Source organism: Sinocyclocheilus grahami, unplaced genomic scaffold, assembly GCF_001515645.1.
Source record: "Sinocyclocheilus grahami isolate Dianchi unplaced genomic scaffold, SAMN03320097.WGS_v1.1 scaffold99.1, whole genome shotgun sequence".
Lineage (NCBI taxonomy): Eukaryota > Metazoa > Chordata > Actinopteri > Cypriniformes > Cyprinidae > Sinocyclocheilus > Sinocyclocheilus grahami.
In genome coordinates, this window is record NW_015505278.1 from 902,479 (window position 1) to 930,458 (window position 27,980).

The 27,980-nt window shown below is 37.7% G+C and overlaps 2 protein-coding genes across 2 annotated transcripts in view; one reads left to right on the forward strand and one right to left on the reverse strand.

The window, feature by feature from the left end:
* Positions 1-1,811, reverse strand: part of LOC107588204 (large neutral amino acids transporter small subunit 2-like) — a 12,927-nt gene extending 11,116 nt beyond the window's left edge. The window contains exons 1-2 of the mRNA XM_016276230.1: positions 1,804-1,811; positions 624-643 (exon numbers count right to left, since the gene is read on the reverse strand). Coding sequence (XP_016131716.1) covers positions 624-643; positions 1,804-1,811 — 28 coding nt within the window. The remainder of the gene's footprint in view (positions 1-623; positions 644-1,803) is intronic.
* A 17,515-nt stretch (positions 1,812-19,326) lies between these two features.
* The window catches only part of LOC107588157 (sushi, von Willebrand factor type A, EGF and pentraxin domain-containing protein 1-like), a 79,281-nt gene continuing 70,627 nt past the window's right edge, over positions 19,327-27,980 (forward strand). The window contains exon 1 of the mRNA XM_016276173.1: positions 19,327-20,054. Within this exon, the coding sequence (XP_016131659.1) occupies positions 19,542-20,054 (513 nt within the window). The 5' untranslated portion in view covers positions 19,327-19,541. The remainder of the gene's footprint in view (positions 20,055-27,980) is intronic.

Sequence of the window (27,980 nt, forward strand, 5' to 3'; positions counted from 1 at the left end):
TATATATATATATATATATATATAATTATTGTGATGGGGCCCTGCAGTAAGTCATAGCCCCGGGGCCCAGTGTAGTCTTAATGCGGCCCTGCTCACGCAACATTTGTTTCACAACTTGTTTAAGTTAGCATGTTGCTAAGCTAACCATGTGATACTGGATATGATAAAATACATAGCACACATAAATATATGGGTAAAATAGTCAGTTTTTAAATAGATTGAACTTTTTTAGTACTTTACACAATTTAATGACTTACTAATTTTATATTAAAGGGGTCATGAACTGCCTTTTTTAAATTTTGTACTGTTCTCTGAGGTCCACTTACAATGTTAAGATTTTTACTTAAAAAAAAAACTATTTAGAAGTAATAGGCTATTTTCTGTCCTGTTTTGACCCCCCTCATGGACCGCTCTGTTTGAATAGGTGTGGCGGGTTGTAGACTCAGAAGTAAACGCCCACTGCTATGATTGGCTAACAGGTGTGTATGTTTGACAGTCTAAATCGTACACTGATGGACGCTGCTGTGATATAGGTTAAAAACACATAAATACTCAGTACATATCAAACGATCTGTAATAACATACAAAGCAATAGTGACCACATAATAAAAACAGTTACTCACACTTGTGTGGTGTGACATTACTGTCAGATCCATGTCAGATCCAATGTAGTCGGCACAGCATCATCTTTTAGTTTCAACCTTTCTGAAAATCCTGCATCGAGTTGTGCCTTGTTTGTAAACGAATCCGCGCCGAAATGAAGGGTACAGAGGACCAAGTTCTTACTGACGTGTAGAAAGTAAAGTTCATCCACTCTTTCCTAATGTTGAGATCAGAAGGAAGACAATGCAAAGACTGTGTTTTTTCCACAACTTGGCACTGAACAGCTTCTTGTTTTCTTCGGAGCAAATTACATGCGCAAATCGGTGGGTTAAACAGGCAGGCTAAACAGGCAGTGATGTAGAAGCAGGCGTTGATCTTCTGCGGAGGCAGTGTTTAGCCACTGTATTGTGTAATACTGTGGCACATTCCACAACCTGTCGTTTTGGCAGATTGGTTTCAATTAAGCTGTTTTTAGGAGAAAGTACGAGAAACGAGAAAGGTTTGAGTTCTGAAACTTACAGGATGTTTTTATAATTCAATGACCTCTTATATGTCAAAAGATCAAGGGAATTTTGATTTCTCGGTTCATGACCCCTTTAATAATCAACATTTCTCTCACTTATCACTTCTTAGATTGATTTTTTTTCACTGAGACTGTCAAAATAGTTGTGTCCCAATTTGCATACAGTGGGTATAGAAAAGAATCACCCCCATTAAAATAATCAAATTTTGTTGCTTTGCAGCCTGAAATGAAGGTGGACACAGTTTTTGTTTTATCCAGCTCTATTTACTCAATGCAACTTATAACATCCAAGTGAAAGATATAACACCAACATGTCAGAAAAAAAACAAACAAAAAAAACAATCACTGACTTCTATGACTTGTTATAGGTTTCTATGACCTAAATATGACTTGTAAACTCAATCAGGTGTAGCTAATCTAGGGTGACCATTTTTATGGGACGCACCCTTGCCAGGATTTCTATATTGCCTAAAATATCCAGCTTTTGGCTGTTAGCACTGTGCAGATTGTTGTATGACATTATTTCACGAGAGCTATAGAGAGCAGAGCAGACGGCTCCTTATGCTTTCAAATTGCTCTCTCGGTACTTTGGTGTCATACAATGATCGGTGCACAGCTTTAAGTCGAACGAACGAACAAACACGTGCGCGTATTTGCATCGCTTTGATCATTCTCACCTTTTCATGCACGACGCGCCATGATTGGTCAATTATGTACAATACCTGCATGTTATTGGTCAAACTACTTTGGATGTTTTAGGCAATATAAAAATCATGGCCAGGACGTGTCCCGTATAAATATCACATATGGCCACCTTCTCAATGGCACACAAAGGCATTTGACACAGACCCTCCTTGGATCAGGATGTCGCTCCAAACTGGATGAAAGAGCCAGAAGGAATCTGGTGAGAGAGGCTACCAAGAGGCCTACAGCAACTTGCAGCAGCAAAAGAGTGGTCATTGTGTGCATGTGACACACAATATCACAAACTGTCCACAAATGTGGCTTGTATGGGAGGGTTGAAAGAAAAAAGCCACTCTTCAAGAAAGGCCACATGCAGTCACGACTGAGCTTTGCCAAAATGCACCTTGAAGATTCTGAGGCAGATGAGACAAAAACGTAATTATTTGGCCTCAACAACACCAAACGATGTCTGGCGGAAATCCAATACAGCTCACCATCCAAATAACACCATTGCTACAGTAAAGCATGGAGGGGGTAATATCCTGTTATGGGGGTGTTTCTCTGCAACAGGGACTGGAGCACTTGTTAGAATAGAAGGAAAAATGGATGGGGCAAAATAGCATCAAATTCTTGAGAAAGTTGTCAATGGGAAGAAGGTTTACCTTCCAACACGACAATGACCCAAAGCACACAGCAAAATTGACCACACAGGGAGAAAAAGGATAAAAAGTTGAATGTCCTTGCATGGCCTAGTAAGATCTCAGATTTAAACCTCATTGAAAATCTGTGGAATGGCTTGAAGACGGCAGTCCACAAACGAACACCATCAAGTTTAACTGAACTTGAGCAGTTCTGCAAAGAAGAGTGGACAAATATTGCAAAGTCTAGATGTGCAAAGTTAATAGAGACATATCCCAACAGACTAAAGGCTGTAATTAAAGCAAAAGGTGGTTCAACAAAATACTGACACAAGGGGGTGATCGTTTTTTTCCAACTCAACAGTGATTCTGTATTTTATTTTTTTATGGCATGTTGGTGTTATATCTTTCACTTGGATGTTTTAAGATGCCTTGAGTAAATACAGCTGGATAAAACAAAAACTGTGTCCGTCTTCATTTCAGGCTGCAAAGCAACAAAATGTGATTATTTTAAGGGGGGGGGTGCTTCTTTTCTATACCCACTGTACTAATGCACTATTCTATGGCATTTTGTAGTATAAATAGTGTGTTTATGCTGCAAATTCCAAAAAGAAAAAGTGCCTTGATGATGAAGATAACTTGATGATGCACTTAATTAACAAAAAAACTAAGTGTGAAATGTTGAGCACTTTATACACTCAACTGTCACAGCTTTCCTTATGTAGCAAAAGGAATAGCATAGTACGCCATTTGGGACACCACAATTGTGTTTTTGGATTGTCTTCTCTGAAAAATAGAAATGCAATGCTGCCAGTTTTTGGCCAAAAGAAGGTGTCTTAAATGGTAGCTTAAAAAGTAGTAGACTACTTTTTAAAATAGTGTTTGTGTCAAGAGTGTGCCTATGTTCCCTTAAAATGCTGCCTATTCGGCAGGGTTTGAAAGAGAGCCATGCACACACTTACAGACATACTTTTCTCAGAATTGCTGTACTGGTTCTAGAACAAAAGGCATAAAGGAAGTAAAGAGGTATAAAGCAGTAGGGTACAAGAGCAGGGACATCCTGTAAAACTGTACCATAGTGTCCACTTTTGCCCTTTCACTCACTTCCTGCTGTTCTCTAAACAAAACAAAGGCAAAACTAAATAATAAGAAGAAAAATGCTTTAGAGCTGCTTGAGAACATCTGGTTAGTTTAAAAAAAATCAACTACTTTCAACTTCATCCAATCAGAACATTTTGAACGTGATACAGTCCCCCTTCCTTAAGAGCCTTAAAAGCACACAATGAATGCTGGATCAGCTCTGTTACCCTACAAACTGGACAAACAGCTTGTACTGGTTTACAAGCCAAAAGTTAAATAGATAATTCTGACTCTGATTCATAAAAGGACAAAAGTTATGAACAGTTTTTTTTTGCTGTAAAGTTGCTTTGCAATGATTTGTATCGTGAAAAGCGCTGTACAAATAAAATTGAATTTAATTGAATTTTAAACCATAATGTTGAATAAAGAAGAAGAAGCACATGCCTATTTTGCAGAAGTCCATACTAGTGACAGTAGTAGTGATTCTGCCAATTGTCAGTTCCCGAATCTGCTGACACCCTTGTTAATGCATAGTGTACGTTTTATATTTTGAGTAAATAATATTTTTCTTTTACATGCACATGTTATTCGTTATCATTACATTGTATGAAATATTTAACTTCAAGAGATAGTGATCTATAGTTTTTTGTATGACCCAAACTGATTATTTTACTGATCATCACAACGATGAATAAAAAAGTAATTAGACTGCAACAGTTAAACATAATGACTAGATGAATATTTTTGAATAACAACAACATTATTGTGTACAAACTAAGATCAATATTTAAAATATTAAAATTGACATTCGTTATGAGATTAAATTAAATTAGCGGCCATTAAAAAAACTTATCATATAGCCTCCAGTATATATGTATGGGCTATATACTATATATTCATTTATATATGTTTTTGATTGTCCCAGCGTAAAGGACCTATTTTCTATTTCATAGGACTGATTAGTGTGTGTGTGTGTGTGTGTGTGCGTGAGAGAGAGAGAGAGAGAAGCAGAGTGCAAGATTTCAGTTCCATTCAGCATTATCCAATCAAGAGCATGCTTGACCATAGATACATCCGTTTAAAAACCCCTATGAAAAATATATTTAAAGGAACAACTGAACACTCACCGACAATAATGCCACAAGCACTGACGAGACCAATCTCCTTCTTCAACGCCACTGATTGTCCAGCGGCTTTCCCTGTGTCTGCTGCTCCATCCTCGCTGGTGCTCGGGGCTGCGCTCCCTCTTTGTCTCGGTCCATCCGTCATGTTGGTAATTGAGATGTTCAGTCCTCGATATTGAGCGGTGATGCTAGAGCCGTGCTTGACGTGTGCCGCTGGTCAGATCTCAGATAGCGACTGGAATGTATACATAAACAGCCCGAAAACTATCTCGAACAAAATATGCCACTATGTGCCCTTTATCTTTCCTTTCTTATCAAGCGAGGCTGTTCTGAAGCATGTCAGTATATATTGTGTGTAGTGGCAGAGTAAGATGGGCGATTGCCGTGAAAGGCTATATAAAATACGATTAAAATAAGGCACTGTCAATGTTATTGAATGTGTCCTTTCAGTGCGTTAAAAATCCATATACAGCACTACGGTAATACTCCAGTCGCAACTTTTTATGTGTCCGTTTGTTGCAGTCTTTGAAGGATATCCACGTTTTAATCTGCCGTTTAAGTTAAACCAAAACGCCGAGCTAGAAAGGCCGAAAACCTATTCACACATTTCTCCTTCTTCCTGTAACTTACCTATTAAATACCGGATGCTTCCTCGTTCTTAAGGCAAGGCGTGCACCGTTTTGTCAAGGACTCTGGCCAAAAGCCTTTGGGTAGTTCAGTGTTCGCGCTGTGTCTCCAGAGATATCCAAAGGACCAGTGGTCCAAGCGCCTCCACAGTCTGTAGTATTTACTCCTAATGTCAGCCCCCTCCTTCAGTCACATTTCCTGCCTTCGCTTCCACCTCACTTCGCGTTTTCTCTACCACTGACCTGATTTCTTTACCGCTGACAGAAGAGAACGTGAAGAACACCAATTTGACATAGGCATGGCAGATGCATTTTTGTTTAAAATTCTTGTTTTGTTTATGTTTTTAAACATTAACTGACAGTCACCACTGATAAGCTACCACTAAATATTGTAGAAACTTAATTTGCTGTAAAGTTGCTTTGCAATGATTTGTATCGTGAAAAGCGCTGTACAAATAAAATTGAATTTAATTGAATTTTAAACCATAATGTTGAATAAAGAAGAAGAAGCACATGCCTATTTTGCAGAAGTCCATACTAGTGACAGTAGTAGTGATTCTGCCAATTGTCAGTTCCCGAATCTGCTGACACCCTTGTTAATGCATAGTGTACGTTTTATATTTTGAGTAAATAATATTTTTCTTTTACATGCACATGTTATTCGTTATCATTACATTGTATGAAATATTTAACTTCAAGAGATAGTGATCTATAGTTTTTTGTATGACCCAAACTGATTATTTTACTGATCATCACAACGATGAATAAAAAAGTAATTAGACTGCAACAGTTAAACATAATGACTAGATGAATATTTTTGAATAACAACAACATTATTGTGTACAAACTAAGATCAATATTTAAAATATTAAAATTGACATTCGTTATGAGATTAAATTAAATTAGCGGCCATTAAAAAAACTTATCATATAGCCTCCAGTATATATGTATGGGCTATATACTATATATTCATTTATATATGTTTTTGATTGTCCCAGCGTAAAGGACCTATTTTCTATTTCATAGGACTGATTAGTGTGTGTGTGTGTGTGTGTGTGTGTGCGTGAGAGAGAGAGAGAGAGAAGCAGAGTGCAAGATTTCAGTTCCATTCAGCATTATCCAATCAAGAGCATGCTTGACCATAGATACATCCGTTTAAAACCCCTATGAAAAATATATTTAAAGGAACAACTGAACACTCACCGACAATAATGCCACAAGCACTGACGAGACCAATCTCCTTCTTCAACGCCACTGATTGTCCAGCGGCTTTCCCTGTGTCTGCTGCTCCATCCTCGCTGGTGCTCGGGGCTGCGCTCCCTCTTTGTCTCGGTCCATCCGTCATGTTGGTAATTGAGATTTTTTTTTTTTTTTATTGAGCGGTGATGCTAGAGCCGTGCTTGACGTGTGCCGCTGGTCAGATCTCAGATAGCGACTGGAATGTATACATAAACAGCCCGAAAACTATCTCGAACAAAATATGCCACTATGTGCCCTTTATCTTTCCTTTCTTATCAAGCGAGGCTGTTCTGAAGCATGTCAGTATATATTGTGTGTAGTGGCAGAGTAAGATGGGCGATTGCCGTGAAAGGCTATATAAAATACGATTAAAATAAGGCACTGTCAATGTTATTGAATGTGTCCTTTCAGTGCGTTAAAAATCCATATACAGCACTACGGTAATACTCCAGTCGCAACTTTTTATGTGTCCGTTTGTTGCAGTCTTTGAAGGATATCCACGTTTTAATCTGCCGTTTAAGTTAAACCAAAACGCCGAGCTAGAAAGGCCGAAAACCTATTCACACATTTCTCCTTCTTCCTGTAACTTACCTATTAAATACCGGATGCTTCCTCGTTCTTAAGGCAAGGCGTGCACCGTTTTGTCAAGGACTCTGGCCAAAAGCCTTTGGGTAGTTCAGTGTTCGCGCTGTGTCTCCAGAGATATCCAAAGGACCAGTGGTCCAAGCGCCTCCACAGTCTGTAGTATTTACTCCTAATGTCAGCCCCCTCCTACCCGCCTCCATAAGTACAGTCGCACCTCCACCCCTTCCCCCACGTCACTGCTTGTTTTTTGTGGTCTACTCACCTCCCTCATAAGCCCTGGCAAGCTGTTGAACAGCACGGTAAGGAATATGACCGAAGTTACCAAACAATATACAATTTCATTTTTCTATCGCTTCTTTCTAAACATTTCAGGGTGTTTGGTTCCAAAGACTGGTGAAAATATGACACAATAATTCTGTTTCACAAGGATGGGTGAGGACCTTTAAAATACTTTAGTAACGCTCTTCTAGTATGTACACGTTTTAGTAATGACAAAAATGAGTAAGAATCCGTATTTGCACCTGCCACAAAACAGAACAAGTCACGTTTGCCTGAGGAAGTAACCATAACGGCTTGAGCGCCGTTGCAGTTCATCTGAAACATGTCTAGAAAACACATACACACACACACACACACACACACACACACACCATATCACCATAGTGATATATACACAACAAAAGTGATCTATGAAATTATGTTTTTATGCCTATTTAAAAAAAAAAGAAGAAGAAGATACAATTAGACCCTTGGGGTAAGATGACTTTACCCCAGAATTGGCACAGAAGACCCCAAGTGGCATGTTGTTACTAGTGTTAGGCTATTATTTGTAAATGTATTATTTTAAATATTTAAAATAAAACAATAACACATTGACATTATCATCCTGAACATGCTAAACTTATATCTAAATGTTATAATTTAAAAGTAAATCCACATTGTTCTTAAAGGGGGGCATCGCCACCCCCCCATTTTACCCTATATATAAATTAATATATGTCTGACACTGTCAGACCTATATTTCTGATTTAACCAATTTCAACTTAATTTTTTAAAGTTATACCAGATTCAACAAAAGTCAGTTGAATATAATTTAAGTTGAAATTACTTGCACAGCCAGTTTGATTGTACTTAAACATATATGCACAATTCAGAAACCCTTGATATTGGCAACACCTGTGCCAGCAACCGAGCTTAAGTTTTTTTAAGTTAAGGTGGGTGGAAATATTTTACAGTGTACCTGTATCCGGTTTTTAGACAGGCCTCCAAGGCATATACTGTCATGTCTAATGATCTAGAACAAATTCAAGTGAACTTTAGACAAAGCAAATATTTTGTGTCTACACTGCTTATTTCTCAACAGAAAATGAGTCATAAGATCAAAAAATACCTTAGGATTTTGGGGTCCCACAAACAGCAAATCTGTGCTGGCTTCAAAATCCGCAGACACTTTAATAGACTGGATGTGTCTTGTTGCCTATACTATCTAGATATACTACTTTCAGACCCTCCAATGTTTACAGCAGCAAAACACACACACACACACACACACACACACACACACAGGTTTGTTTTTGTGAAAAGTGGGGACATCCCATAGGCGTAATGGTTTTTATACTTTTAAAAAAAAAAGAAGAAGAAGATACAATTAGACCCTTGGGGTAAGATGACTTTACCCCAGAATTGGCACAGAAGACCCCAAGTGGCATGTTGTTACTAGTGTTAGGCTATTATTTGTAAATGTATTATTTTAAATATTTAAAATAAAACAATAACACATTGACATTATCATCCTGAGCATGCTAAACTTATATCTAAATGTTATAATTTAAAAGTAAATCCACATTGTTCTTAAAGGGGGGCATCGCCACCCCCCCATTTTACCCTATATATAAATTAATATATGTCTGACACTGTCAGACCTATATTTCTGATTTAACCAATTTCAACTTAATTTTTTTAAGTTATACCAGATTCAACAAAAGTCAGTTGAATATAATTTAAGTTGAAATTACTTGCACAGCCAGTTTGATTGTACTTAAACATATATGCACAATTCAGAAACCCTTGATATTGGCAACACCTGTGCCAGCAACCGAGCTTAAGTTTTTTTAAGTTAAGGTGGGTGGAAATATTTTACAGTGTACCTGTATCCGGTTTTTAGACAGGCCTCCAAGGCATATACTGTCATGTCTAATGATCTAGAACAAATTCAAGTGAACTTTAGACAAAGCAAATATTTTGTGTCTACACTGCTTATTTCTCAACAGAAAATGAGTCATAAGATCAAAAAATACCTTAGGATTTTGGGGTCCCACAAACAGCAAATCTGTGCTGGCTTCAAAATCCTCAGACACTTTAATAGACTGGATGTGTCTTGTTGCCTATACTATCTAGATATACTACTTTCAGACCCTCCAATGTTTACAGCAGCAAAACACACACACACACACACACACACACACACACACAGGTTTGTTTTTGTGAAAAGTGGGGACATCCCATAGGCGTAATGGTTTTTATACTGTACAGACCGTATATTCTATTGCCCTACACCAAACCTACCCCTAAACCTACCCCTTACAGGAAACTTTGTGCTATTTCAGATTTTCAATACACTCCATTCTGTGTGATTTATAAGCGTTTTGAAAAGTGGGGACATGGGGTAATGTCCTGAAAAGTCACCTTCTCCTTGTAATACCTGTCATACCTTTGTCATTATACAAATTTATGTCCTAATTTGTCACAAAAACACACACACACACACACACACACACACACACATTTTAGACCAGCATGGTAATTGTCTTAGTTGGGCAAAGTGCATTTCTTTGGGAAAGATACAGAGTGTTACAGTGGTCATAAATTTACTTAATTCTCATGATCCATTGAACCAATCAAAAGATAATATAGACATAAAAAAGGAGAGTAGGAAAGCAGTTGAGGTAAATGTTGTTTTTGCCACTGCATCATATCATTCATTATTATGTGAATCAAACTGGACAAGAAGACTCCAGAACTGTGTTGGCACAGCTGTGCTGTCATTGATAAAAGGGCTATTGCTTGATATCTTAATGGCTCTCATGGGCACACACACACACAGCTCCACACACACATGTACACATAACCATATGTGGCCCTCATGATGGACTTCTTTCTCATTAATTTGCTCAGTGAGCAGAAGCAGGGAATTGGGTCAAACCTAACCTTTTTAAGTTTGATACAGACCGTTTACTCATATCTCTTCATCTCTTATTCATGAAGCTCAATGAGAGTGACAAGGAGAGATGATTTCAAAACATTATTTCAGTGGTTATATTTTCACATTACGTCAGAGTAGTTTCTAACTTATGTTTTGCTCTGTACGATCAATTTTTTTCCTTCATTTTTTGAAGCAGAAACCTGTTTTAAAAAAGAAAAACTTGTAAGGGGTAACAAAAAAATGTTGAAGATGGTTTAGATCCTACCTGTCCGATCACTACCATTTTGTTAATTTAATTGGGTAGTCATCTCAATTATCACCAGTAAAATATGGAGTGCCACAAGGATCTGTCCTAGGTCCTCTGCTATTTTCGATATATATGTTGCCCCTTGGTAATATTATTAGAAAATACGGGATTAGTTTCCACTGTTATGCTGATGATACTCAACTATATATCTCAACAAGACCAGATGAAACTTCTAAATTATCTAAGATAACAGAGTGTGTTAAAATGTAAAAGATTGGATGACCAATAATTTTCTCCTATTAAATTCGGATAAGACCGAGATATTACTTATTGGACCAAAAGACAGTACTCAGAATCTCTTGGATTACAATTTGCAACTAGACGGATGTAGTCTAAACAAATACCAAATATAATATAATATAATAATTATTAAATTACATATTTTTGCATTGCAGTATTTTAAATATATTTAATTTAATATATTTAACTAAAAATTTGTTATGGATCATTTTTGGTTAATGCTTTTGTTGCCTTTGTCCCTACAAACTATGCCTGCCATCAGAGACATTAAGATTTTATAAATCATCTGAAAATGGTAAATGTTGTTGTCTAAAGACATTTGAAGTTCCCTTCAACCTTCACTAAGTGTAAATGTATAAACTGTGTGAATGTGTGTTTGACTGCACTAATCTCGTCTGGACTGACCCAATCTCCTCCTTTTAATCAGCAAGACAGTGGACAGACAAACATGTCAAATCCACATGAGTGAGTGGCATGTTAAGCTGAAGGCCACAGAAAACAGACCGCTGTTTTGATGGAGACTTTCCTGTTCTGATCAGTTTTATAACCTATACCTGTGGAGAGTGCTCTGTAAAGGACACAGAGCTATAATGTTATAATGTGTGAAGGAAGAAAAAAGCTGAGAAAATGGAATAGATGCACCCAGTAAAGTAAGAAAAGATTGTGAACAACGACTGTTCCACACTTTCAGAAAAACGATCATGGCTGGTGGGAAAGGCAGAGCATTGAGTTTAAACTCCAGTGGATTGTCAAATGTCAGCAACATTTAGCCTTCAATATACTGATAAATGGCTGCTTACATTGATATGGCCATTATTACCCTTTGTCTCTCTGTCTTTGTCTTCTTAAATGCCGCACATATATACTCTTCTTTCTCAGTGATAAGAGGGCACTAGAAACCATTGAGATTCACAGAGATATGAGGTTAATTAATACCCAAAGTTTTACTACTGCCCAGTGGCTGGAAAAAATCTAAGCAACGACAATATCAATGCAAAAGCAGAGCTCAGCAAGACAAAGAAGCCCATCTTAACCTCAGAGCTTGACCAGCTTGACACAGTAATATTTTTTTGATCAATGGATATGGCCCATGACATTTCATTTTCCCTGGCTTATATCACACTGATGAATAATTAAAATTTCACATATTTCTAATACAAATAGTTGCATATTATATCAGCATAGTAATGTGAGTAAACAAATATAATATGAACAAATTATTATAATATGAATTTCAGACGTTCAAAAGAGCTTCAGACCTTCTGTACAAAGGAGTTCACATGCACAATGTTACACAATTACTTGATTACTTTGATTAGTGTCTTAGAAACAGTGCAGAATCTTTTCTTTGAGCTGTTGACCTCAGGGCTGCGGTCATGCTCTGGCACACGTACCAGATTTGGTGCCTGGACACTTTATTTACCACAACACGAGAAGTACCACATTACAAAATGTGCATGAAGATCCCTAAGTAGGTAAGATGGAGCGAGGGAATGGAGGAAATGAAAAACAGGACAAATGGTGCGGTATTTCAAGTCAGCATGTCTACACATACATAACTTATGTGTTTGTGTGAATACAGAGAATCATGTAATGAGTTATGAACTTGTGAGAGAAAGAGATAAGAAAGAGTGTAAGTGAAGAAAAAAGAATGAGAGTGGCATCTGGGGCCGTGAGTATTTCTAGGATGTGTAATTTGTATGTCTGTTTACCATAAAATCAGAGCACATGTGCTCCAAGAATAATATGTCCAAGAACATAGATATTTATCCAATAATGGAGCACACACACAGAGGAATAAAACTATATTTACATATATGTTTTTGTATTACATTCAGTTCTACAACATACATACTTTCAGCCTGTCTTATTGCTGTAAGTGTTCCTTTTAATGCCTCTGTAATTCATATGCACATGTTTGTATTTGTGTGCGAATACATTTTATTTAAATGTTAGTAACACCATTATAGTTCACCCACAAATTGTTCCAAACCTGTATGATTTTTTTCCTTCTGTGGAACACAAAAGAAGGTATTTAGAAAAGTGTGTATTTGTTGTCCATACAGTGAGGCCAGTGGAGTTCAATGTTGTTTGGACCCCAACTTTCTCGAAGATATCTTCTTTTGTGTGACACAAAAGAAAGAAATGCATACATGTTTGGAATGACATAAGGATGAGTAAATGATGACAGAATGTTTATTTTTGGGTGGACTATGCTTTTAATATTAACCGGCACACATGTACAGTTGATATGTTTGTGTGTCCCACTATGTTTCTTTGTGAGTGACTATGTATTTACATTTATTCTGGAGAGAGAGGCTGTCTTTTGTTTTTAATCAAAGGTGGGAGTTTCGGTGATCAATCAAAATTGTTTGGGATCAGTGTTTTCATCAGCAGCACAATAGCAGAGTGTTAATTACATTTAACCATCATTGTTGAATTGATCATCCCCTTTCATCATCTGATAACGATATTACGAAAGCATAAGCAATGCCTGCCACATCTTAATTTTGGGTTAAGTTTAATGCAACTCTAGTTCATTGTATTTAATCAAATCATGTGTTAAAGGGATAGGCCACCCATGTAAATAATGAGAGAATGATCATTTTGGATGAAGTATCCATTTAAATTAATTGTTCCTGTATTTGTTTGCTTTTCTAGAATATTGATTTTCTCTTTCTCCCTATTTTCCTGTTTGGTCTCTGCCCCTCTTCCCAGTGTTCTCTGTTTTCACTTCTCTCCTCACGCTCTCCTCAGCGGGATCATGTTTTTGGAATTCTAGTTCAAACCAGTCTCCATACTTTTCCTCTCCTCCCTCGCTCTGTTTTTCATTCCTGCGCTCTGCTGTCCCATCAGAGATATCCACTTTTGCTCCCCTGTGGTCTTCTGGTTTTTGCACGTGTGTGAGAATTTTTTCTACTATGTAAAGTCTCTTATGTGTTGTGGGTGTGTGCATCAGTTTTTCTGTCAAACACTAGAGCAAAACTCTTCTTAAGTGTTAGAGAGGAACAACATGTTTTCCTATGCCTTATTTCTTGGAAAGACCATCTTCTCTCAGAATTGCAGCTGTAAAGTGTTTCACATTTCACACATGTAATGTAGTTTGCATCTCTGCTGGCTGTATTATTTTAACTGGATAAATAAGTTAAACATGTTAAATAAATGCAGCCTTTTCTTCTGCAGATGGTATAATCTCACATCACTGATGTATTGGGATGTCAGAGCATGTGCTCCATCATTCAGCTGCAGAGCTCATTAATTATTCATGTCTACGTCAGAGATTGCGCTAAAAATATCTCTGAGAACCCATGCACCACCACACCGATCGTTACATTTTATTGTGGGCGCTGGCTGTTTGAGGAAAGACACGATGGGAATTGCTTTCTACAACAACAAAAAATAAAAAAAAATACTTGAACCGAAAAATGTCTGAAAACACTGATTTCAGAATGTCAAATATGTTTTGTTCTGGGCTAATGTTGGCCAGTGTACAGTACTTGACTCATGCATACTCACTCAAAAAAAAATAAAAAATTAAATTTAGCTTAAGCAGTCAAATAACTCAAACATGAAAACACATATAAAAACACAACGTTTTAGTAGGTTTTAATGCGTCATTTCAAAGAGTCTTTTAAAAGGCAATAGGTTTTGTTCACAATTATGAACAATTGATTTGCTACTTGCTCGCTGGTTGTATTAGGGGGAGGGATATTATCATTCTAGAGAGCATCTGTGCGGTGAACGGTAAGGCTGGTTAGATAGCCCCATTAGCCCCTGCTGGTGCATGCTATAACTACAACATTGGCTTTAAACAGCATCTTTTTCTGTTGACGTCATTCAAAAGCATATGAAACACAAATAAAATTGTTTGCATACAACATTTAGATCCCAAATATTTCTTTATATTTTAGTGTTGTTTGTGTGTGTGTGTGTTTGGACCAGTGTCTGATTCTTTGTCAACATTTTAGAGTACATTTCCTTATACATGGCCTCAAAGTTTACAAGCATGGACAAAATGTTACAAATCTTTCATTTTGATTTTATGGGATCATAAAATAGATAGAGTATCAAATAATGGCCCATGCAGGGCACACATGCATCCTAAAATTTAGCTTAAGCAGTCAAATAACTCAAACATGAAAACACATATAAAAACACAACGTTCTAGTAGGTTTTAATGCGTCATTTCAAAGAGTCTTTTAAAAGGCAATAGGCTTTGTTCACAATTATGAACAATTGATTTGCTACTTGCTCGCTGGTTGTATTAGGGGGAGGGATATTCTCATTCTAGAGAGCATCTGTGCGGTGAACGGTAAGGCTGGTTAGATAGCCCCATTAGCCCCTGCTGGTGCATGCTATAACTACAACATTGGCTTTAAACAGCATCTTTTTCTGTTGACGTCATTCAAAAGCATATGAAACACAAATAAAATTGTTTGCATACAACATTTAGATCCCAAATATTTCTTTATATTTTAGTGTTGTTTGTGTGTGTGTGTGTTTGGACCAGTGTCTGATTCTTTGTCAACATTTTAGAGTACATTTCCTTATACATGGCCTCAAAGTTTACAAGCATGGACAAAATGTTACAAATCTTTCATTTTGATTTTATGGGATCATAAAATAGATAGAGTATCAAATAATGGCCCATGCAGGGCACACATGCATCCTTTCACCAATAGATGGAGCCAGCGGAATAAAAATTCTTCACGGATTTGCACTTTGACCTAAATCCAAACAGAGAGAAATTAAAATATCATCCATCTTTTTAAGTTGTGGTAATTTTCTCTCTCTCTCTCTCTTTAATATTATATTTACAATATTTAAGATTTAAATTTGTAAAAATCTCAAAATGATACAAATATAATTTGTAATGTTACAAATGTTACAAAAAGTTACTTTTAAATGTAATGCATTACAATATTGAGTTACTCCCTAAAAAGTAACTAATTGCGTTACTTACTTTTTATGGAAAATAATGTGTTAATTTTTTCATCTGGGCTAGACTTGCTTGTTTGTTTTTAAGTTCTATCTATGGCAAATATAAAAGCCCTTTCACACTAACAGTGAAATTAATAATCCTTAGCCTGAAGGAAATGTAAATTCACATACACTCACTTAATAACAAAATAGGCTACCTTGTCCACATTTTCCAAGATTTAAGTCATCTTGAGGCCCCCTATTGGGTTCTTTTTTTCTTTGATGCAAAACAGTTTAATTTACAATTATGACAAGCACTGGTTTCTAAACTAAAAGCATATGATACAGCTTTAAAATCTGGCGACCGAGAAGCCTATAGTTTATCCAGGGCCAATCTGAAGAGGGGAATTAAAGCTGCTAAACATAATTACAAACCGCGGATTGATGATAAATTCGACAACAATGATCCTCGCCGTATGTGGACAGGCATTCATGTCCTCACAGACTACAAACCATCAAACAGCATTCCCCCCAACCAGTAATGTCACACTCCCAGATGAAGTGAACATCTTTTATGCTCGCTTCGATCGTGGAAACACAGAATCATCCAACAAAGCTGACCTCCCACCTGACAACCTGCCGCTCACACTCTCCACCAGTGATGTGTGCTCCACCCTGATCAGGGTGAAAGCATACAAAGCGACTGGCTCTGATGGCATCCCTGGCCGAGTGTTCAGGGCCTGTGCAGAACAGCTGCCTGATGTCTTTACTAACATTTTCAACCTCTCCCTGGCCCAGGCCATTGTCCCTACCTGCTTCAAAACAACCACTATTGTGCCAGTACCAAAACATGCATGGTGCTGCAGTGGCCCCTTATGACTACCGCCCTGTCACTCTCATGCCAACCATAGCAAAATGTTTCGAGAGCCTGGTACTCTCCCATCTGAAAACGTGCCTGCCCCCAACACTGGACCCATTTCAGTTCACCTACAAACCCAACAGGTCAATTAAGGACGTCATCGCCTCAGCTCTCCACACTGCCTTGAATCACCTGGATAAAAGCAACACTTATGTCAGAATGCTATTCATCGATTTCAGCTCTTCTTTTAATTTGTGATTTAACTGTGATTTAATCTAAGCTGATCTCCAAATTTACAGACCTTGGCATCAGCCCCTCTCTCTGCAACTTGACCTTGGACTTTCTCACCAACAGACCACATTCTGTTAGGATTAACAATTACAACTCCTCCATCCTCACCTTGAATGCTGGCGTACCACAGGGCTGTGTTCTGAGACCAATTCTCTACTCCCTTTTCACCCACGATTGCATACATGTTCATGGCTCTCGCTCTCTCTCTCTCTCTCTCTCTATATATATACATACACATACACATACACATACACATATTTATGCTTATTTTTATATATTGGCTATTTGCACTTTTGGTTAGATGCTAACTACATTTCGTTACTCTGCACAACGACAATAAAGCTGAATCTAATCTAGGGCTGCACAGTTAATCGAATTTCTAATCGCAATTACAATTATGGATGCCACAATTACGTAATCGTTCAAAGCGGCAATTAATCGTTCAAAATCCACTTATGCTATTCTGCATGTTGTTTTCTTTCTACATGTTATCTTAAGGGGTTTCCCATTGTTTTAGTTTTAGTTTTAGTATAACATTATAATACCATTCATATTTTTACTTTTTTTTATCATTTAAAGAAGAAACCAATCCGATGTATATTTGACATTTGAGGCTTAATACTATAGAAAAGCACTAAAGGTTTTTCAGTTAAGAGTGTTTTCAGCTTGTTTATTTTCATATAAAAATACGGCATGCAGTTGCATCAAACAATGGTATAAACATCATTCAATGTAAATTGTGATAATCGTAATTAATAATCGCAATTACAATTTCAAGGGAATAATCGACAATTATGATTTTTGTCATAATCGTGCAGCCTAACAGTCGAACAACTGCATAACAAGTACCCTTATTAACCTATAGAGGGCAGTATTCTACAATTTTTAAGTTTTACATAAGACGCTTTGCTTTGCCAGATAGTTAACGAAAAAAGCCTTTTTGTATTGTAAATCCCCGATTTGAAAACTCTTCTGTTAAAATTAGTTGCATCAGAACAAACACAGACATTATTTTTCAGATATATATAAGCAACATGTAAAAAATGCAAAGTGCCTACTGTTACATGAAATTAGGTGTTTGTATTATCTTGACATATACCCCTGTTGTTTGAATAAACGTCAGGAATGTGTCACCACCATATCACTACTGCCGATCAGATGAAAGACAGAAGAAATAGGAGATTGATTTACAGATCAGAGTGGATTCATGGTGCATGTGTATGACTTAAAATGTGTCTGTGTGTATACAGTTACCATTATGGCATGCAAGATAAATACATGTAAAATTTTAAAAATTAATAAATAATACATATATATTGCTTTGTGAGGTTTCTGGGTCTCTTTATGGTGAGCAGAGAGATGTGTGTCCCTGTGCACCAGCTGCTCGGACACTAGTGAGCCAAACACCGCTGTCATCTTTTGCACTCAGACACAAAGTTCACAGTTAATTTTACAGACCACACTTAACAGTCAGCATGTTGTTTTAGTCAAGAATCAGTAGCTCTTTGAGCTATAACCTCACAATACTGCAAATCCTTGTCCGTTTTGTCCTGTCAAAGCCATGACAGCTGGGATTCACACGTGGTTCAATTGTATTCATTTAAGTTTCAGCCTGGCCCAAACTGTGGCCAGCCCACCTAAAACTGCGTTAAGCATAAGCAAAAATCATAAAAGAAAGGAGACAGAGAGGGGGGTCAGATCCTACTTGAGATTTCTCTCCCCACAGACCCCAAGAGAAAACAAGAGGAAGTAATAATGACTGGAAGCTCTGCTTACAAAATGCGCATGACATGTGGACTCTTAATATAACGTAGCTTCGATTTTAAACCTGTTAACAGCTTTTCTGCTTGTCAAATGAATTGTGTTGCTTTTGTATCCATTTCATGCTTGTTTTGTCTACAGCTCCTTGCGATTATTCTCATTAACAGATGGCTCTCTTGGCATCTGCCTGGTAGTTTGGTGAGAGTGTTCGTCCGGGAGCAGATGATTGCCAGACATATGGGTTTGATCAACAGGCCCCGTGCTGATGTTTTCTTTGGGCATGTTGACAGGCTGATAGACAAAAGTCTCTCTCTCTCATTCTCCTTCACACACACACACTTATTCTCTCACAAAGGCACTGGTTGACAGACAGTCTGGAGTGCTCCAATGACACGCAACCTCACTAAAGCACTCTAGGACATGCAGAGGAAAAAGAAAGAGAGAAGGACAGAACAAGTAGGGAATAAGGAAGAGAACGGGACGAGAAGAAAAAGAGAGAGATACTAACGCCTCTGACTGCCCCTTTTTTCCTCCTCTGCCGCTGCTCTCTCTCACTCTTACTCTTCTTTCTCACTCCTTCTCTTAGTCTCGCACCAGCACACACACCCTCTCTCATTCTCATCAAACTTTTTTTCACTGTCTCGCTCTTTTTAAATGATTTTCAGAGAGAGGGGAGAAGTATTTGGAGGGTGTCTGAAATGCAGGAGCTCCACAGATGCCTGAGACCAGCGGAGAGATAGAAGCCTCACCCTGCTTGGAAAAGATAGAGAAAACAAAAGAAGAGAAGGACTGCAACAAACTTATACGCCTCAATATTCTCTCATAATCACTATTGGACGCTGGTGTTTGTGGCGTTATCATGGTGACATTAAGAGTAACATTGACTTTAAGGTTCACCTTATTGTTCCTGTACTGTTTAGGCTGTATTGGTTGGCCGAGCCAGGCACAGCAGTTGTCCCTGCGGGCTTTGCGTCAAGCGGCCCAAACCCGGCAAAACCTCTCTGAGAGTGCGGAGAGCAAAGTAGAACGTCTCGGCCAGGTCTTCCGAAAGAACGTTCGTCTTCTTCGGGAACAGGGAGGCTGTCTGGATCTGGTCTTCCTCGTGGATGAGTCGTCCAGCGTGGGAGCTTCCAACTTTGGGAGCGAGTTGCGATTTGTGCGAAAGCTGCTGTCAGATTTTCCGGTGGCGCCGGAGGCAACACGTGTAGCACTGGTAACATTTAGTTCCAAGAGCCATGTGGTTACAAGAGTGGACTATGTGTCTGCACCCACAGCCCACCAACACAAGTGTTCGCTCTTCAGCAAAGAGATCCCCTCCATCACCTACAGAGGAGGTGGCACCTACACCAGGGGGGCCTTCCAGCGTGCAGCGGTAAGAGCAGCTGTGTAATCACAATGTCTAAGTCTGTGGATGTGAGAAAGAATTTAAGCACTAAATTAAATGTAATAGATAAAAGAGGAAATAATGAAGATAAATGACAGACTTTAAGATTGACAGTCTATCCACCTAATCTAGATTGAGTTGATTGGGATGAACTTTGATTTATGCTGAATGTATTCAATATTTCTCCACTGCTCTTTAATGTTCTTCAACTAATAAACGAATAGATAGCTATTGAATCTAAATCACTGAAGCACATTGAGCAAAAACAGGACAGCAAAGTGAAAATGATGGATGAACAACACATAAAAGTCTCCATTCCTGTTAAGGTACCTCCAGATGTCATCTCTAAGTTAACACCACATGGTTTCCTGTGCGCTCTGATCTGGGAAAGATAACCACAGGAACTATCTATCTATGTAGGACTTTACAGAACAGTGGCCATACTTTAAAAAAGTGCACAGTAGGGCCATGTAGGTTGATTTGTCCTTTGTAAACTTGCACTAAAGACTTTGGGATATAGGGAAAGACAGGTTTGATGGTTTCAAGTTGGAACAACTTGAGAACTTCAGGATGCAGACAAAAGGAAAAGAAGCAGTGGTGATTTAGATCAAATAAATTAATTTTTCTTTTTAATAACCCAGTCTCACTTAACAGCAATGCTATAAATTGCAGCAAAATGATTTATTGCCTCATTTTGCAGCTGACTGCAGATTCTACTCCCTTTTTCCATTACAAATGATTATGACGTCCATGTTTTAAGACATTTTTCTTGTCCTGAATGACATTTGTGGTTTGAAAAATGGTTTCGCTAACCCAGATCTGCAAATGTATTAAGTTGTTATGGAAGCACAGCAGGAAAGTCCTTTTGTTCATATGCAATTAATTGGCATTGCAGTCAAACTGTGATATTTCATGGTTTTTGGCTCCTTCTGTTCAGTCTAAATGGCATGGAGGTCTGGAAGCTTTTACCAGACACATTTTCAATCTTTCAGAGCTGCAGAGGTCTAAGGCCTTATCCACAGTTCTACTGCCCAGCCGAAGTGCACAGAGAAGCCAAACCTCTCTGATCAGATTTGCCTTAAAGCAAGAACATCCTCAATTACGAAGCCTCTGATTCATTTACTCCATTTCATTTGAGGAATGAAATGTTGGATTGGCTCTAAATGCATTTTATTTTGCTATGGCTGATGATGGATAAAGGATGCATTATGTGGTCTCACAAACCCAGCATGCTAATAAACAGCAGGATGGTGAACCATTCAGAACTGACTTGAGAATCTGCCATTTTAACGACAATGCTTATTTCAACTATTATAAAGAAAGGTCTGTCTAGACACTTTGAATAGATAGATAGATAGACAGACAGATAGAGATCTACGGATCTAAGTTCTTATGTAATCTCTCTTCGGTTCGCCCAGCACTCTTTCTGATTCTTGCTCTAACTACAGTGTTTGTTTGCACTTAGTGGTGGGCATCCTGGGTTGCCAGATCCTCAACTCCTTTTCCATTTGCCAAACCAGAGCAGAACTAGCTCTCCATAAAACTTATTTTTCCCTCTCTGCTGTCCTTCTGAAAGTTAGCGAATACTTTTAGTGCTTTCCAAATTCTTTGCCTGCTTTTCTGATCAGCCTGCATAGGGAGTCATTACATTGAAATGGATTTGAAATTTCATATTTCTGATGAATGCTTGTCTCGAGTAGGATTCTTCCTTTCCCCCAGCAGGGATTCTATTAAGAATAGGTAATTCTATATAAGACATTCTAAATCCCCTACATTTGAAAACACACCCACCCACCCATACATACATACTGTACATCAAGAGTCATTCTTCCTCAAAAATGACTGTTCATTTATCTCATGCAAGTAGTGTGGAGGTAAAAAGGGCAGTTATATTTTTTGTGTTATTGTTAGCATACATCCCTCCCGTTTCATCCCTACATGACCCTTCCTCCTACAATCCCTCATTAGAAATTCCAGAGAATGTTTCTCTAAAGTGCCATTGACCCCTCCGACCTGGTTTTTGAAGCACAAGGCAGCAGGAGTGTCACTCTCATCGAGTCTAGACAGATCAACGTGTCCAATATCTCATATTGTGTCTGCAAAAATATCTGTCAGCAAGCCTCAGAATGTGCTGTGCAAAATTAAAGCAAAGGGACATAAAAACAAAGAAACACAATGAAAGAACTGGGACAGCTGTCAAAAGACACAAGCATGATGTTTGGTGTTGATACAAATGACTGGAAATTCACTATGAATGCTTTACAGGTACAATATGTATCTCAATATTAATGTAAGGTGAGTGCCTACTTGTAGAAGACCACTTTTTTTCATAAATAGCTAGATAGAAAAGGTGTTGAGTGAATAAGAAAGTCGAAAGAAATGGCTGTACAGAATGCTTCTTTTTGGCCTGCGTGCACTGATGAAACTCTAGCACTTCCTGAGGCTGTATTTGTCTTATTAATTAAGACTGATAGGGAGATCCTTATGAGAGACAGCCTGTACTCTGCTAACCCTGATAAAACAGCCAGGAAGGCCTTTAAACCAGCCTGAGAGCCATAGATATGTCTGCAGACAGCCAGATAAGGGCCCTTCGGTCTTTAGCTGTCTGAAGAGACAACATGTTTTACAATGAATCAATCCTAGTCCTATTTAGGGCTTAATTGCAACTCTCAGTTGTTTTGGAGGAACAGATTGCTTGGTTGCTTGTTACTGTGTGCTTTACCTTAAATCACAATTTGTATGCATTTACCTTCACCAGAAATTGGTTTATAGGATCTATTAAATCAAACACATGAGCGACTGAAATACGTAAGTAGCAGACATATGTCTAAAAAAAGGGATGGACCAACAATGAGAGACAGCATGAGAAAAGATAAAAAGAGTCTTATTGTCTGGGATACACATGTGATGGTAAAATGAATGCAACATGATGGCACGAGAAAACCTTCATCTGTTCTTCATCCATCAGTTGTCCAACATTCATTCTGCAGGGAAACAAGAACACTTAGCTGGGTAAAATCACATCTCTCATGTGCTATTGTTTCTTTGTCCACAGTAGGCACAATTGTACTCTACTATAGAGCAGTGGTTTTCAACCAGGGAAAAAACTTATAAGTGGGCCTCAAAATGATTACTTGTTGTAATTGTTTTAGCTTATTTTAATGCTTGTTTTGTCATTAAAACAACTAAAAATCCAGATGTCTTATTTTGAATTCACACATAGGCAGAATGCCTGGATATATGAGATAGCTTAATTTTATAAGTGTGATTTCTAAATCTAGAAAAGTCATGTGAATAATTAAAACCCTATAATAGCATGGACATTTTTATAATGAATTTACATTCTTTCTGGTTATGCCAAGCTCCAAAATATTTTATCGGATAGAATTTGTGTGTAAAAAATATTTTTATAAAATTTTGTCTTTAATATTTATCTGCTAATCATAAATTATAATGAATATATTAAATTCAATTATATATATAACTGAATAAGACCCTTAGTGGGTCCCACCTGGTACTGTTCATGCTCATTTTGTAACAAAACTCCATGTAGCTACTGGAACATTAAGACAGAACTAGTTATAATGAATTTACATTCTTTCTGGTTATGCCAAGCTCCAAAATATTTTATCGGATAGAATTTGTGTAAAAAATATTTTTATAAAATTTTGTCTTTAATATTTATCTGCTAATCATAAATTATAATGAATATATTAAATTAAATTATATATAACTGAATAAGACCCTTAGTGGGTCCCACCTGGTACTGTTCATGCTCATTTTGTAACAAAACTCCATGTAGCTACTGGAACATTAAGACAGAACTAGTTATAGTCACACAAATTGTATTATTTCAAAATAATTGGTCTCACTTGCAGTTTTCACCTCACGCCAAACCTTTAGTCTGCTCTCAGATTATTCCTGCTATTAACCACAACTTTCAGCTCCAGGAGAGCCCTATTCCACACCCTGAGATTTACACATATAAATGCACTTTGGAACATTTATACACTGCAAAATGCTTCAACACAGAGATTAGTGGTAACTGGAAGCTGGAGTAAGTCAAATATAGAGTGGTGGTGGTGTTCTCAGTCTGACTGCACCACCAGCACAGTCTACTGCCAAAAAACGCATGATATTCCTGAGAGAAAAATGGAAGAAAATAATAGACAAAAGACAGAGTTTCTGTTTATTTTAGCACTATTAATGATCCCATACAGTGAGGTAATTTCTGTCACAATGCAAGAGGTCACATTTCTGCTCTGAAGCATGAAAAGATAAAAGTAAGCGCTTTTCCACCAGATGCATACATGCACCACCAAGAGAGTGTAACATATGTGGAGGCCCACTTTATCATGCAGCATCACCGGCAACTCCCAGATGTTATTTTTGTTTTAAGGGACCACTGTGGCTGTGGGATTCATAAATGGCAACAGGTGATGTTTGACAATGTTTCAAATTAAGAGTGAGATTCTATGAATTTTGCTTTCACATAACATATATAATAGGTTCATAGGGCAGGGCTAGTGATCAGTTTTGTTATCTAACAAAGGTCCAAGACAAAACAACAACAAAATGTGGTAAATATGTCAAAACAGCATTTCAGAAATGTTTGGTTATTTGACTGAATTTGCATTGATGTGATTGGTTTCTCTTGGTCTGAGCATAGTTAACCCAAACTCATCTGTCAGATCATTGTATCAGAGAGACTATCAACTTAACATGAAGTTACTGCATTTTGCCTTATAGGGCATATTCATTAAAACTTTCTTAATAAATAAGGAAAGCCAACCACATACCAATATTTAAGCAATAAAAATGTTAGATTTCTGCTTTAAATATGACTGGCACACTTTACAAAATGCCTGCTTTCTTAAAAAATTTTTTTTATAAATAATAAAAGGACAAAATCATTTGTGTCACATATCATATTATGTTTATAAATGCTTGCAAAATGTTGTTTACTTTGGAACCTGAATCTAAATCCCTGCATCAAAATTTGGTAGTTGTTCTGTCTGTACAATTACCAAAGTAAAACAAAGTCACTGATTAAAGACTGCAAAGTTCTGAAGCACTATTATTGTAAACATCTACTAAGACTATACATTTATAGTGATGCTATTACGCTAAAACACTCTAAATTTGAGGAGGCAATAAAAGAACACACATTTTCAGAAGCACTATTTATCTAAAATAACTGTAAAATTCTAGAGGCAGAACTTCTTAATAAGGGCCCTATACAAAGGCGCCTGGTCAATGCCTGTGACCACATGATATGAGGGCTAGTAATTGGCAGCTCTGTACAGGCTTTCCAGGAGTTCTAAAACACTCTAAATTTGAGGAGGCAATAAAAGAACACACATTTTCAGAAGCACTATTTATCTAAAATAACTAAAATTCTAGAGGCAGAACTTCTTAATAAGGGCCCTATACAAAGGCGCCTGGTCAATGCCTGTGACCACATGATATGAGGGCTAGTAATTGGCAGCTCTGTACAGGCTTTCCAGGAGTCTCACTTAAAATACCTCACAGCTAAGGCCACAGTTATGTCCTTTATTGTTCAAAGCAAAAAAGCAAGAAAAAACAGTCAGGTTTCACCCACAACACCCTAAGTAGCACTTGCACGCACTTGGTGTGTATTGTTTGTGTCTGCAGTTGTGAACATTCACGTATGTGCTTGTGTACATGTGTGTTGAGGGGGAAGGGTAGTACATACCACAGAGGAGAAGCCACGGAAGTGTTGAAATGGATAACAGATCAGACTGTCAACAACAACACATGGTCTGTTCTCACTGAAAATAGATTCCTCTCTCCCCAATCTGTGCTATTACTGCTTCACAGTAGCGACCTGTGTGCTTCCTAGATGCCGGTCTGGAAAATATCTTATAGGTGCTGTTGTGAATTTCTAGATATTTCAGTGACAGCTCTCATAATGCTTTTGAAGATGAGAACCAAAGCTAATAGTTTTAGGATGCAGTGCTGTATTGTTTTTAGCTAAAGTTATGTAAAATAAGAATTGGTTCAGAAGTGTTTTAGTTTTTTAATTGTTAAGATTTTATTAATTCTCACTGTTGTCTCGTGCACAGATCATCCACAAGTGCAATAATGATCATGAAGGGAAAGCTATTTTTATGAAGAAAAACATGTTTCACAATTACACACAGTGGAGTTGCATAATATCAAAATATGCACTACTGTTATTCACAGGCAACCATGTAGTTAAGGACATTATAAATTATAATTTGAGCTTTTTTTTCAACTAACCTACTCTGTGTTTGCAATATTTATTTGATGGACAGATGGGTTCCAATGCAAAGGTTTCCATCAAAAGTCATCAAGAACATGCAGTCTGAATTTTATGGGCCTTTTATTTTAGATAAAATAAATCATTTAAATACTTTGTTTTCTAAATAGATTTATTCCTATTATGCTAATGCCAGTGTACAGGATCTATTCAAAACTACATCACACATAAGTTCCACATCTATAACTCACTGCACATAAAAAAGCTGACTGTCCTCTCAGTCAAGATCAGTGATATCACTAGTCCTCAACCAAGTGTTTTTAATCAGGTCCAGCTGGGGTAGATTGAGGAACACTGACACTCTTCTGCTCTGGGCCCTTAAGGCTATTTTTTAAGGCTTTTTAAACTAAAGTAAACGGAACATTGGGGAAGCCCAAAACAGAGACAGGATCACTGTAATAGAGCGGAGAGATTAGAATTGAACTGTCAGAGAATTTCTCAGCCTCAGGGCAGAGGATGTCTGCAGCTCAAATCACAGCTCTGGTTTAGCAGAGAAAGGGTGGCAGGAATGATGGTCAGTAGGTGGGTAAACATAGGATGGGGTCTAAGTTCAAAGGGATGTAATGTACATACACATAAGGCCCTTTCGCACCGCTTTAGTTCCAGAACTAAATGTACGATACTAAAGTACTAGGACGATTTTGCGCAAACTATTTCCCAGTACTATTTACAGGGTTGCATTCGCTGTTTACACAGCGTTTTAAATCATGGTGGGTGAAGGTGTTTTTGTACGCGTTTGGCCAATCAATGTCTACTTACGTCACGATTAGTACCAGTTGTGCTGGTTAGACCCTGCTCCGGAGTAGGAGCTAATTTGGTTCTCAAAAAAGGCAGTCCGGTACTAAAATCGCACCCAGTTCCGGCGGTGCGAACACGCTGAAAAGTGGGTAGTTCCACAATTAGTTCTGGTACTATGAAAAGGTTCCTGCAGTGCGAAAGGCCCTTTAGATTTATGTGTTATGATGAAACTAACCCTAAGCATGTGAGGTAAGATGGATGATTTATATTTTTAGGATATAAATGCTAAATGACCAACAGCTGTATCCAGTTATGCAAACTATTCAACTTTTTTTTCTCAAAGATGGCCATTTTGAGAGAAGGATGAAAGTTGTGTGTGTTGTAGCGTCTCGACCAATCTGACACACTAATTTTTATTTGATTTAACAAATCAATTATTCATTAGATTAACAAATCGTCACAGTCCCCTCACTCAATAAACTGGATGCCAGGATTTCTGCTGAACACCATCCCCCCCTTGGTCACCATAACAACTAATCATGATATCACTGGTTTTATTACCCCCCCAGGAATGTGAGTAGGATAACCCACTCTTTGTCCCCATAGGAGAGGCAGAGCAGAAATTGACTTTTCTACTAATTAATTCATAGGAAAACCTTTCTTTGAATGAACAGTGTATCCTTCAGGTCATTTACTTTCCCTTTTAATTTCCTACAGCTCTTAGGACCCCTTGTTGTTTTTTTTATTTTTTTTGTTTGTTGTGTTTTACTTTATTTTAGTTATTTCACCATCACCATCTTCGCTTTTGTATAGGATTACAGTAGTTCTAGCAACTGTTGTGTCCTTAACGAGTTATACAGGTTATTAGTAGC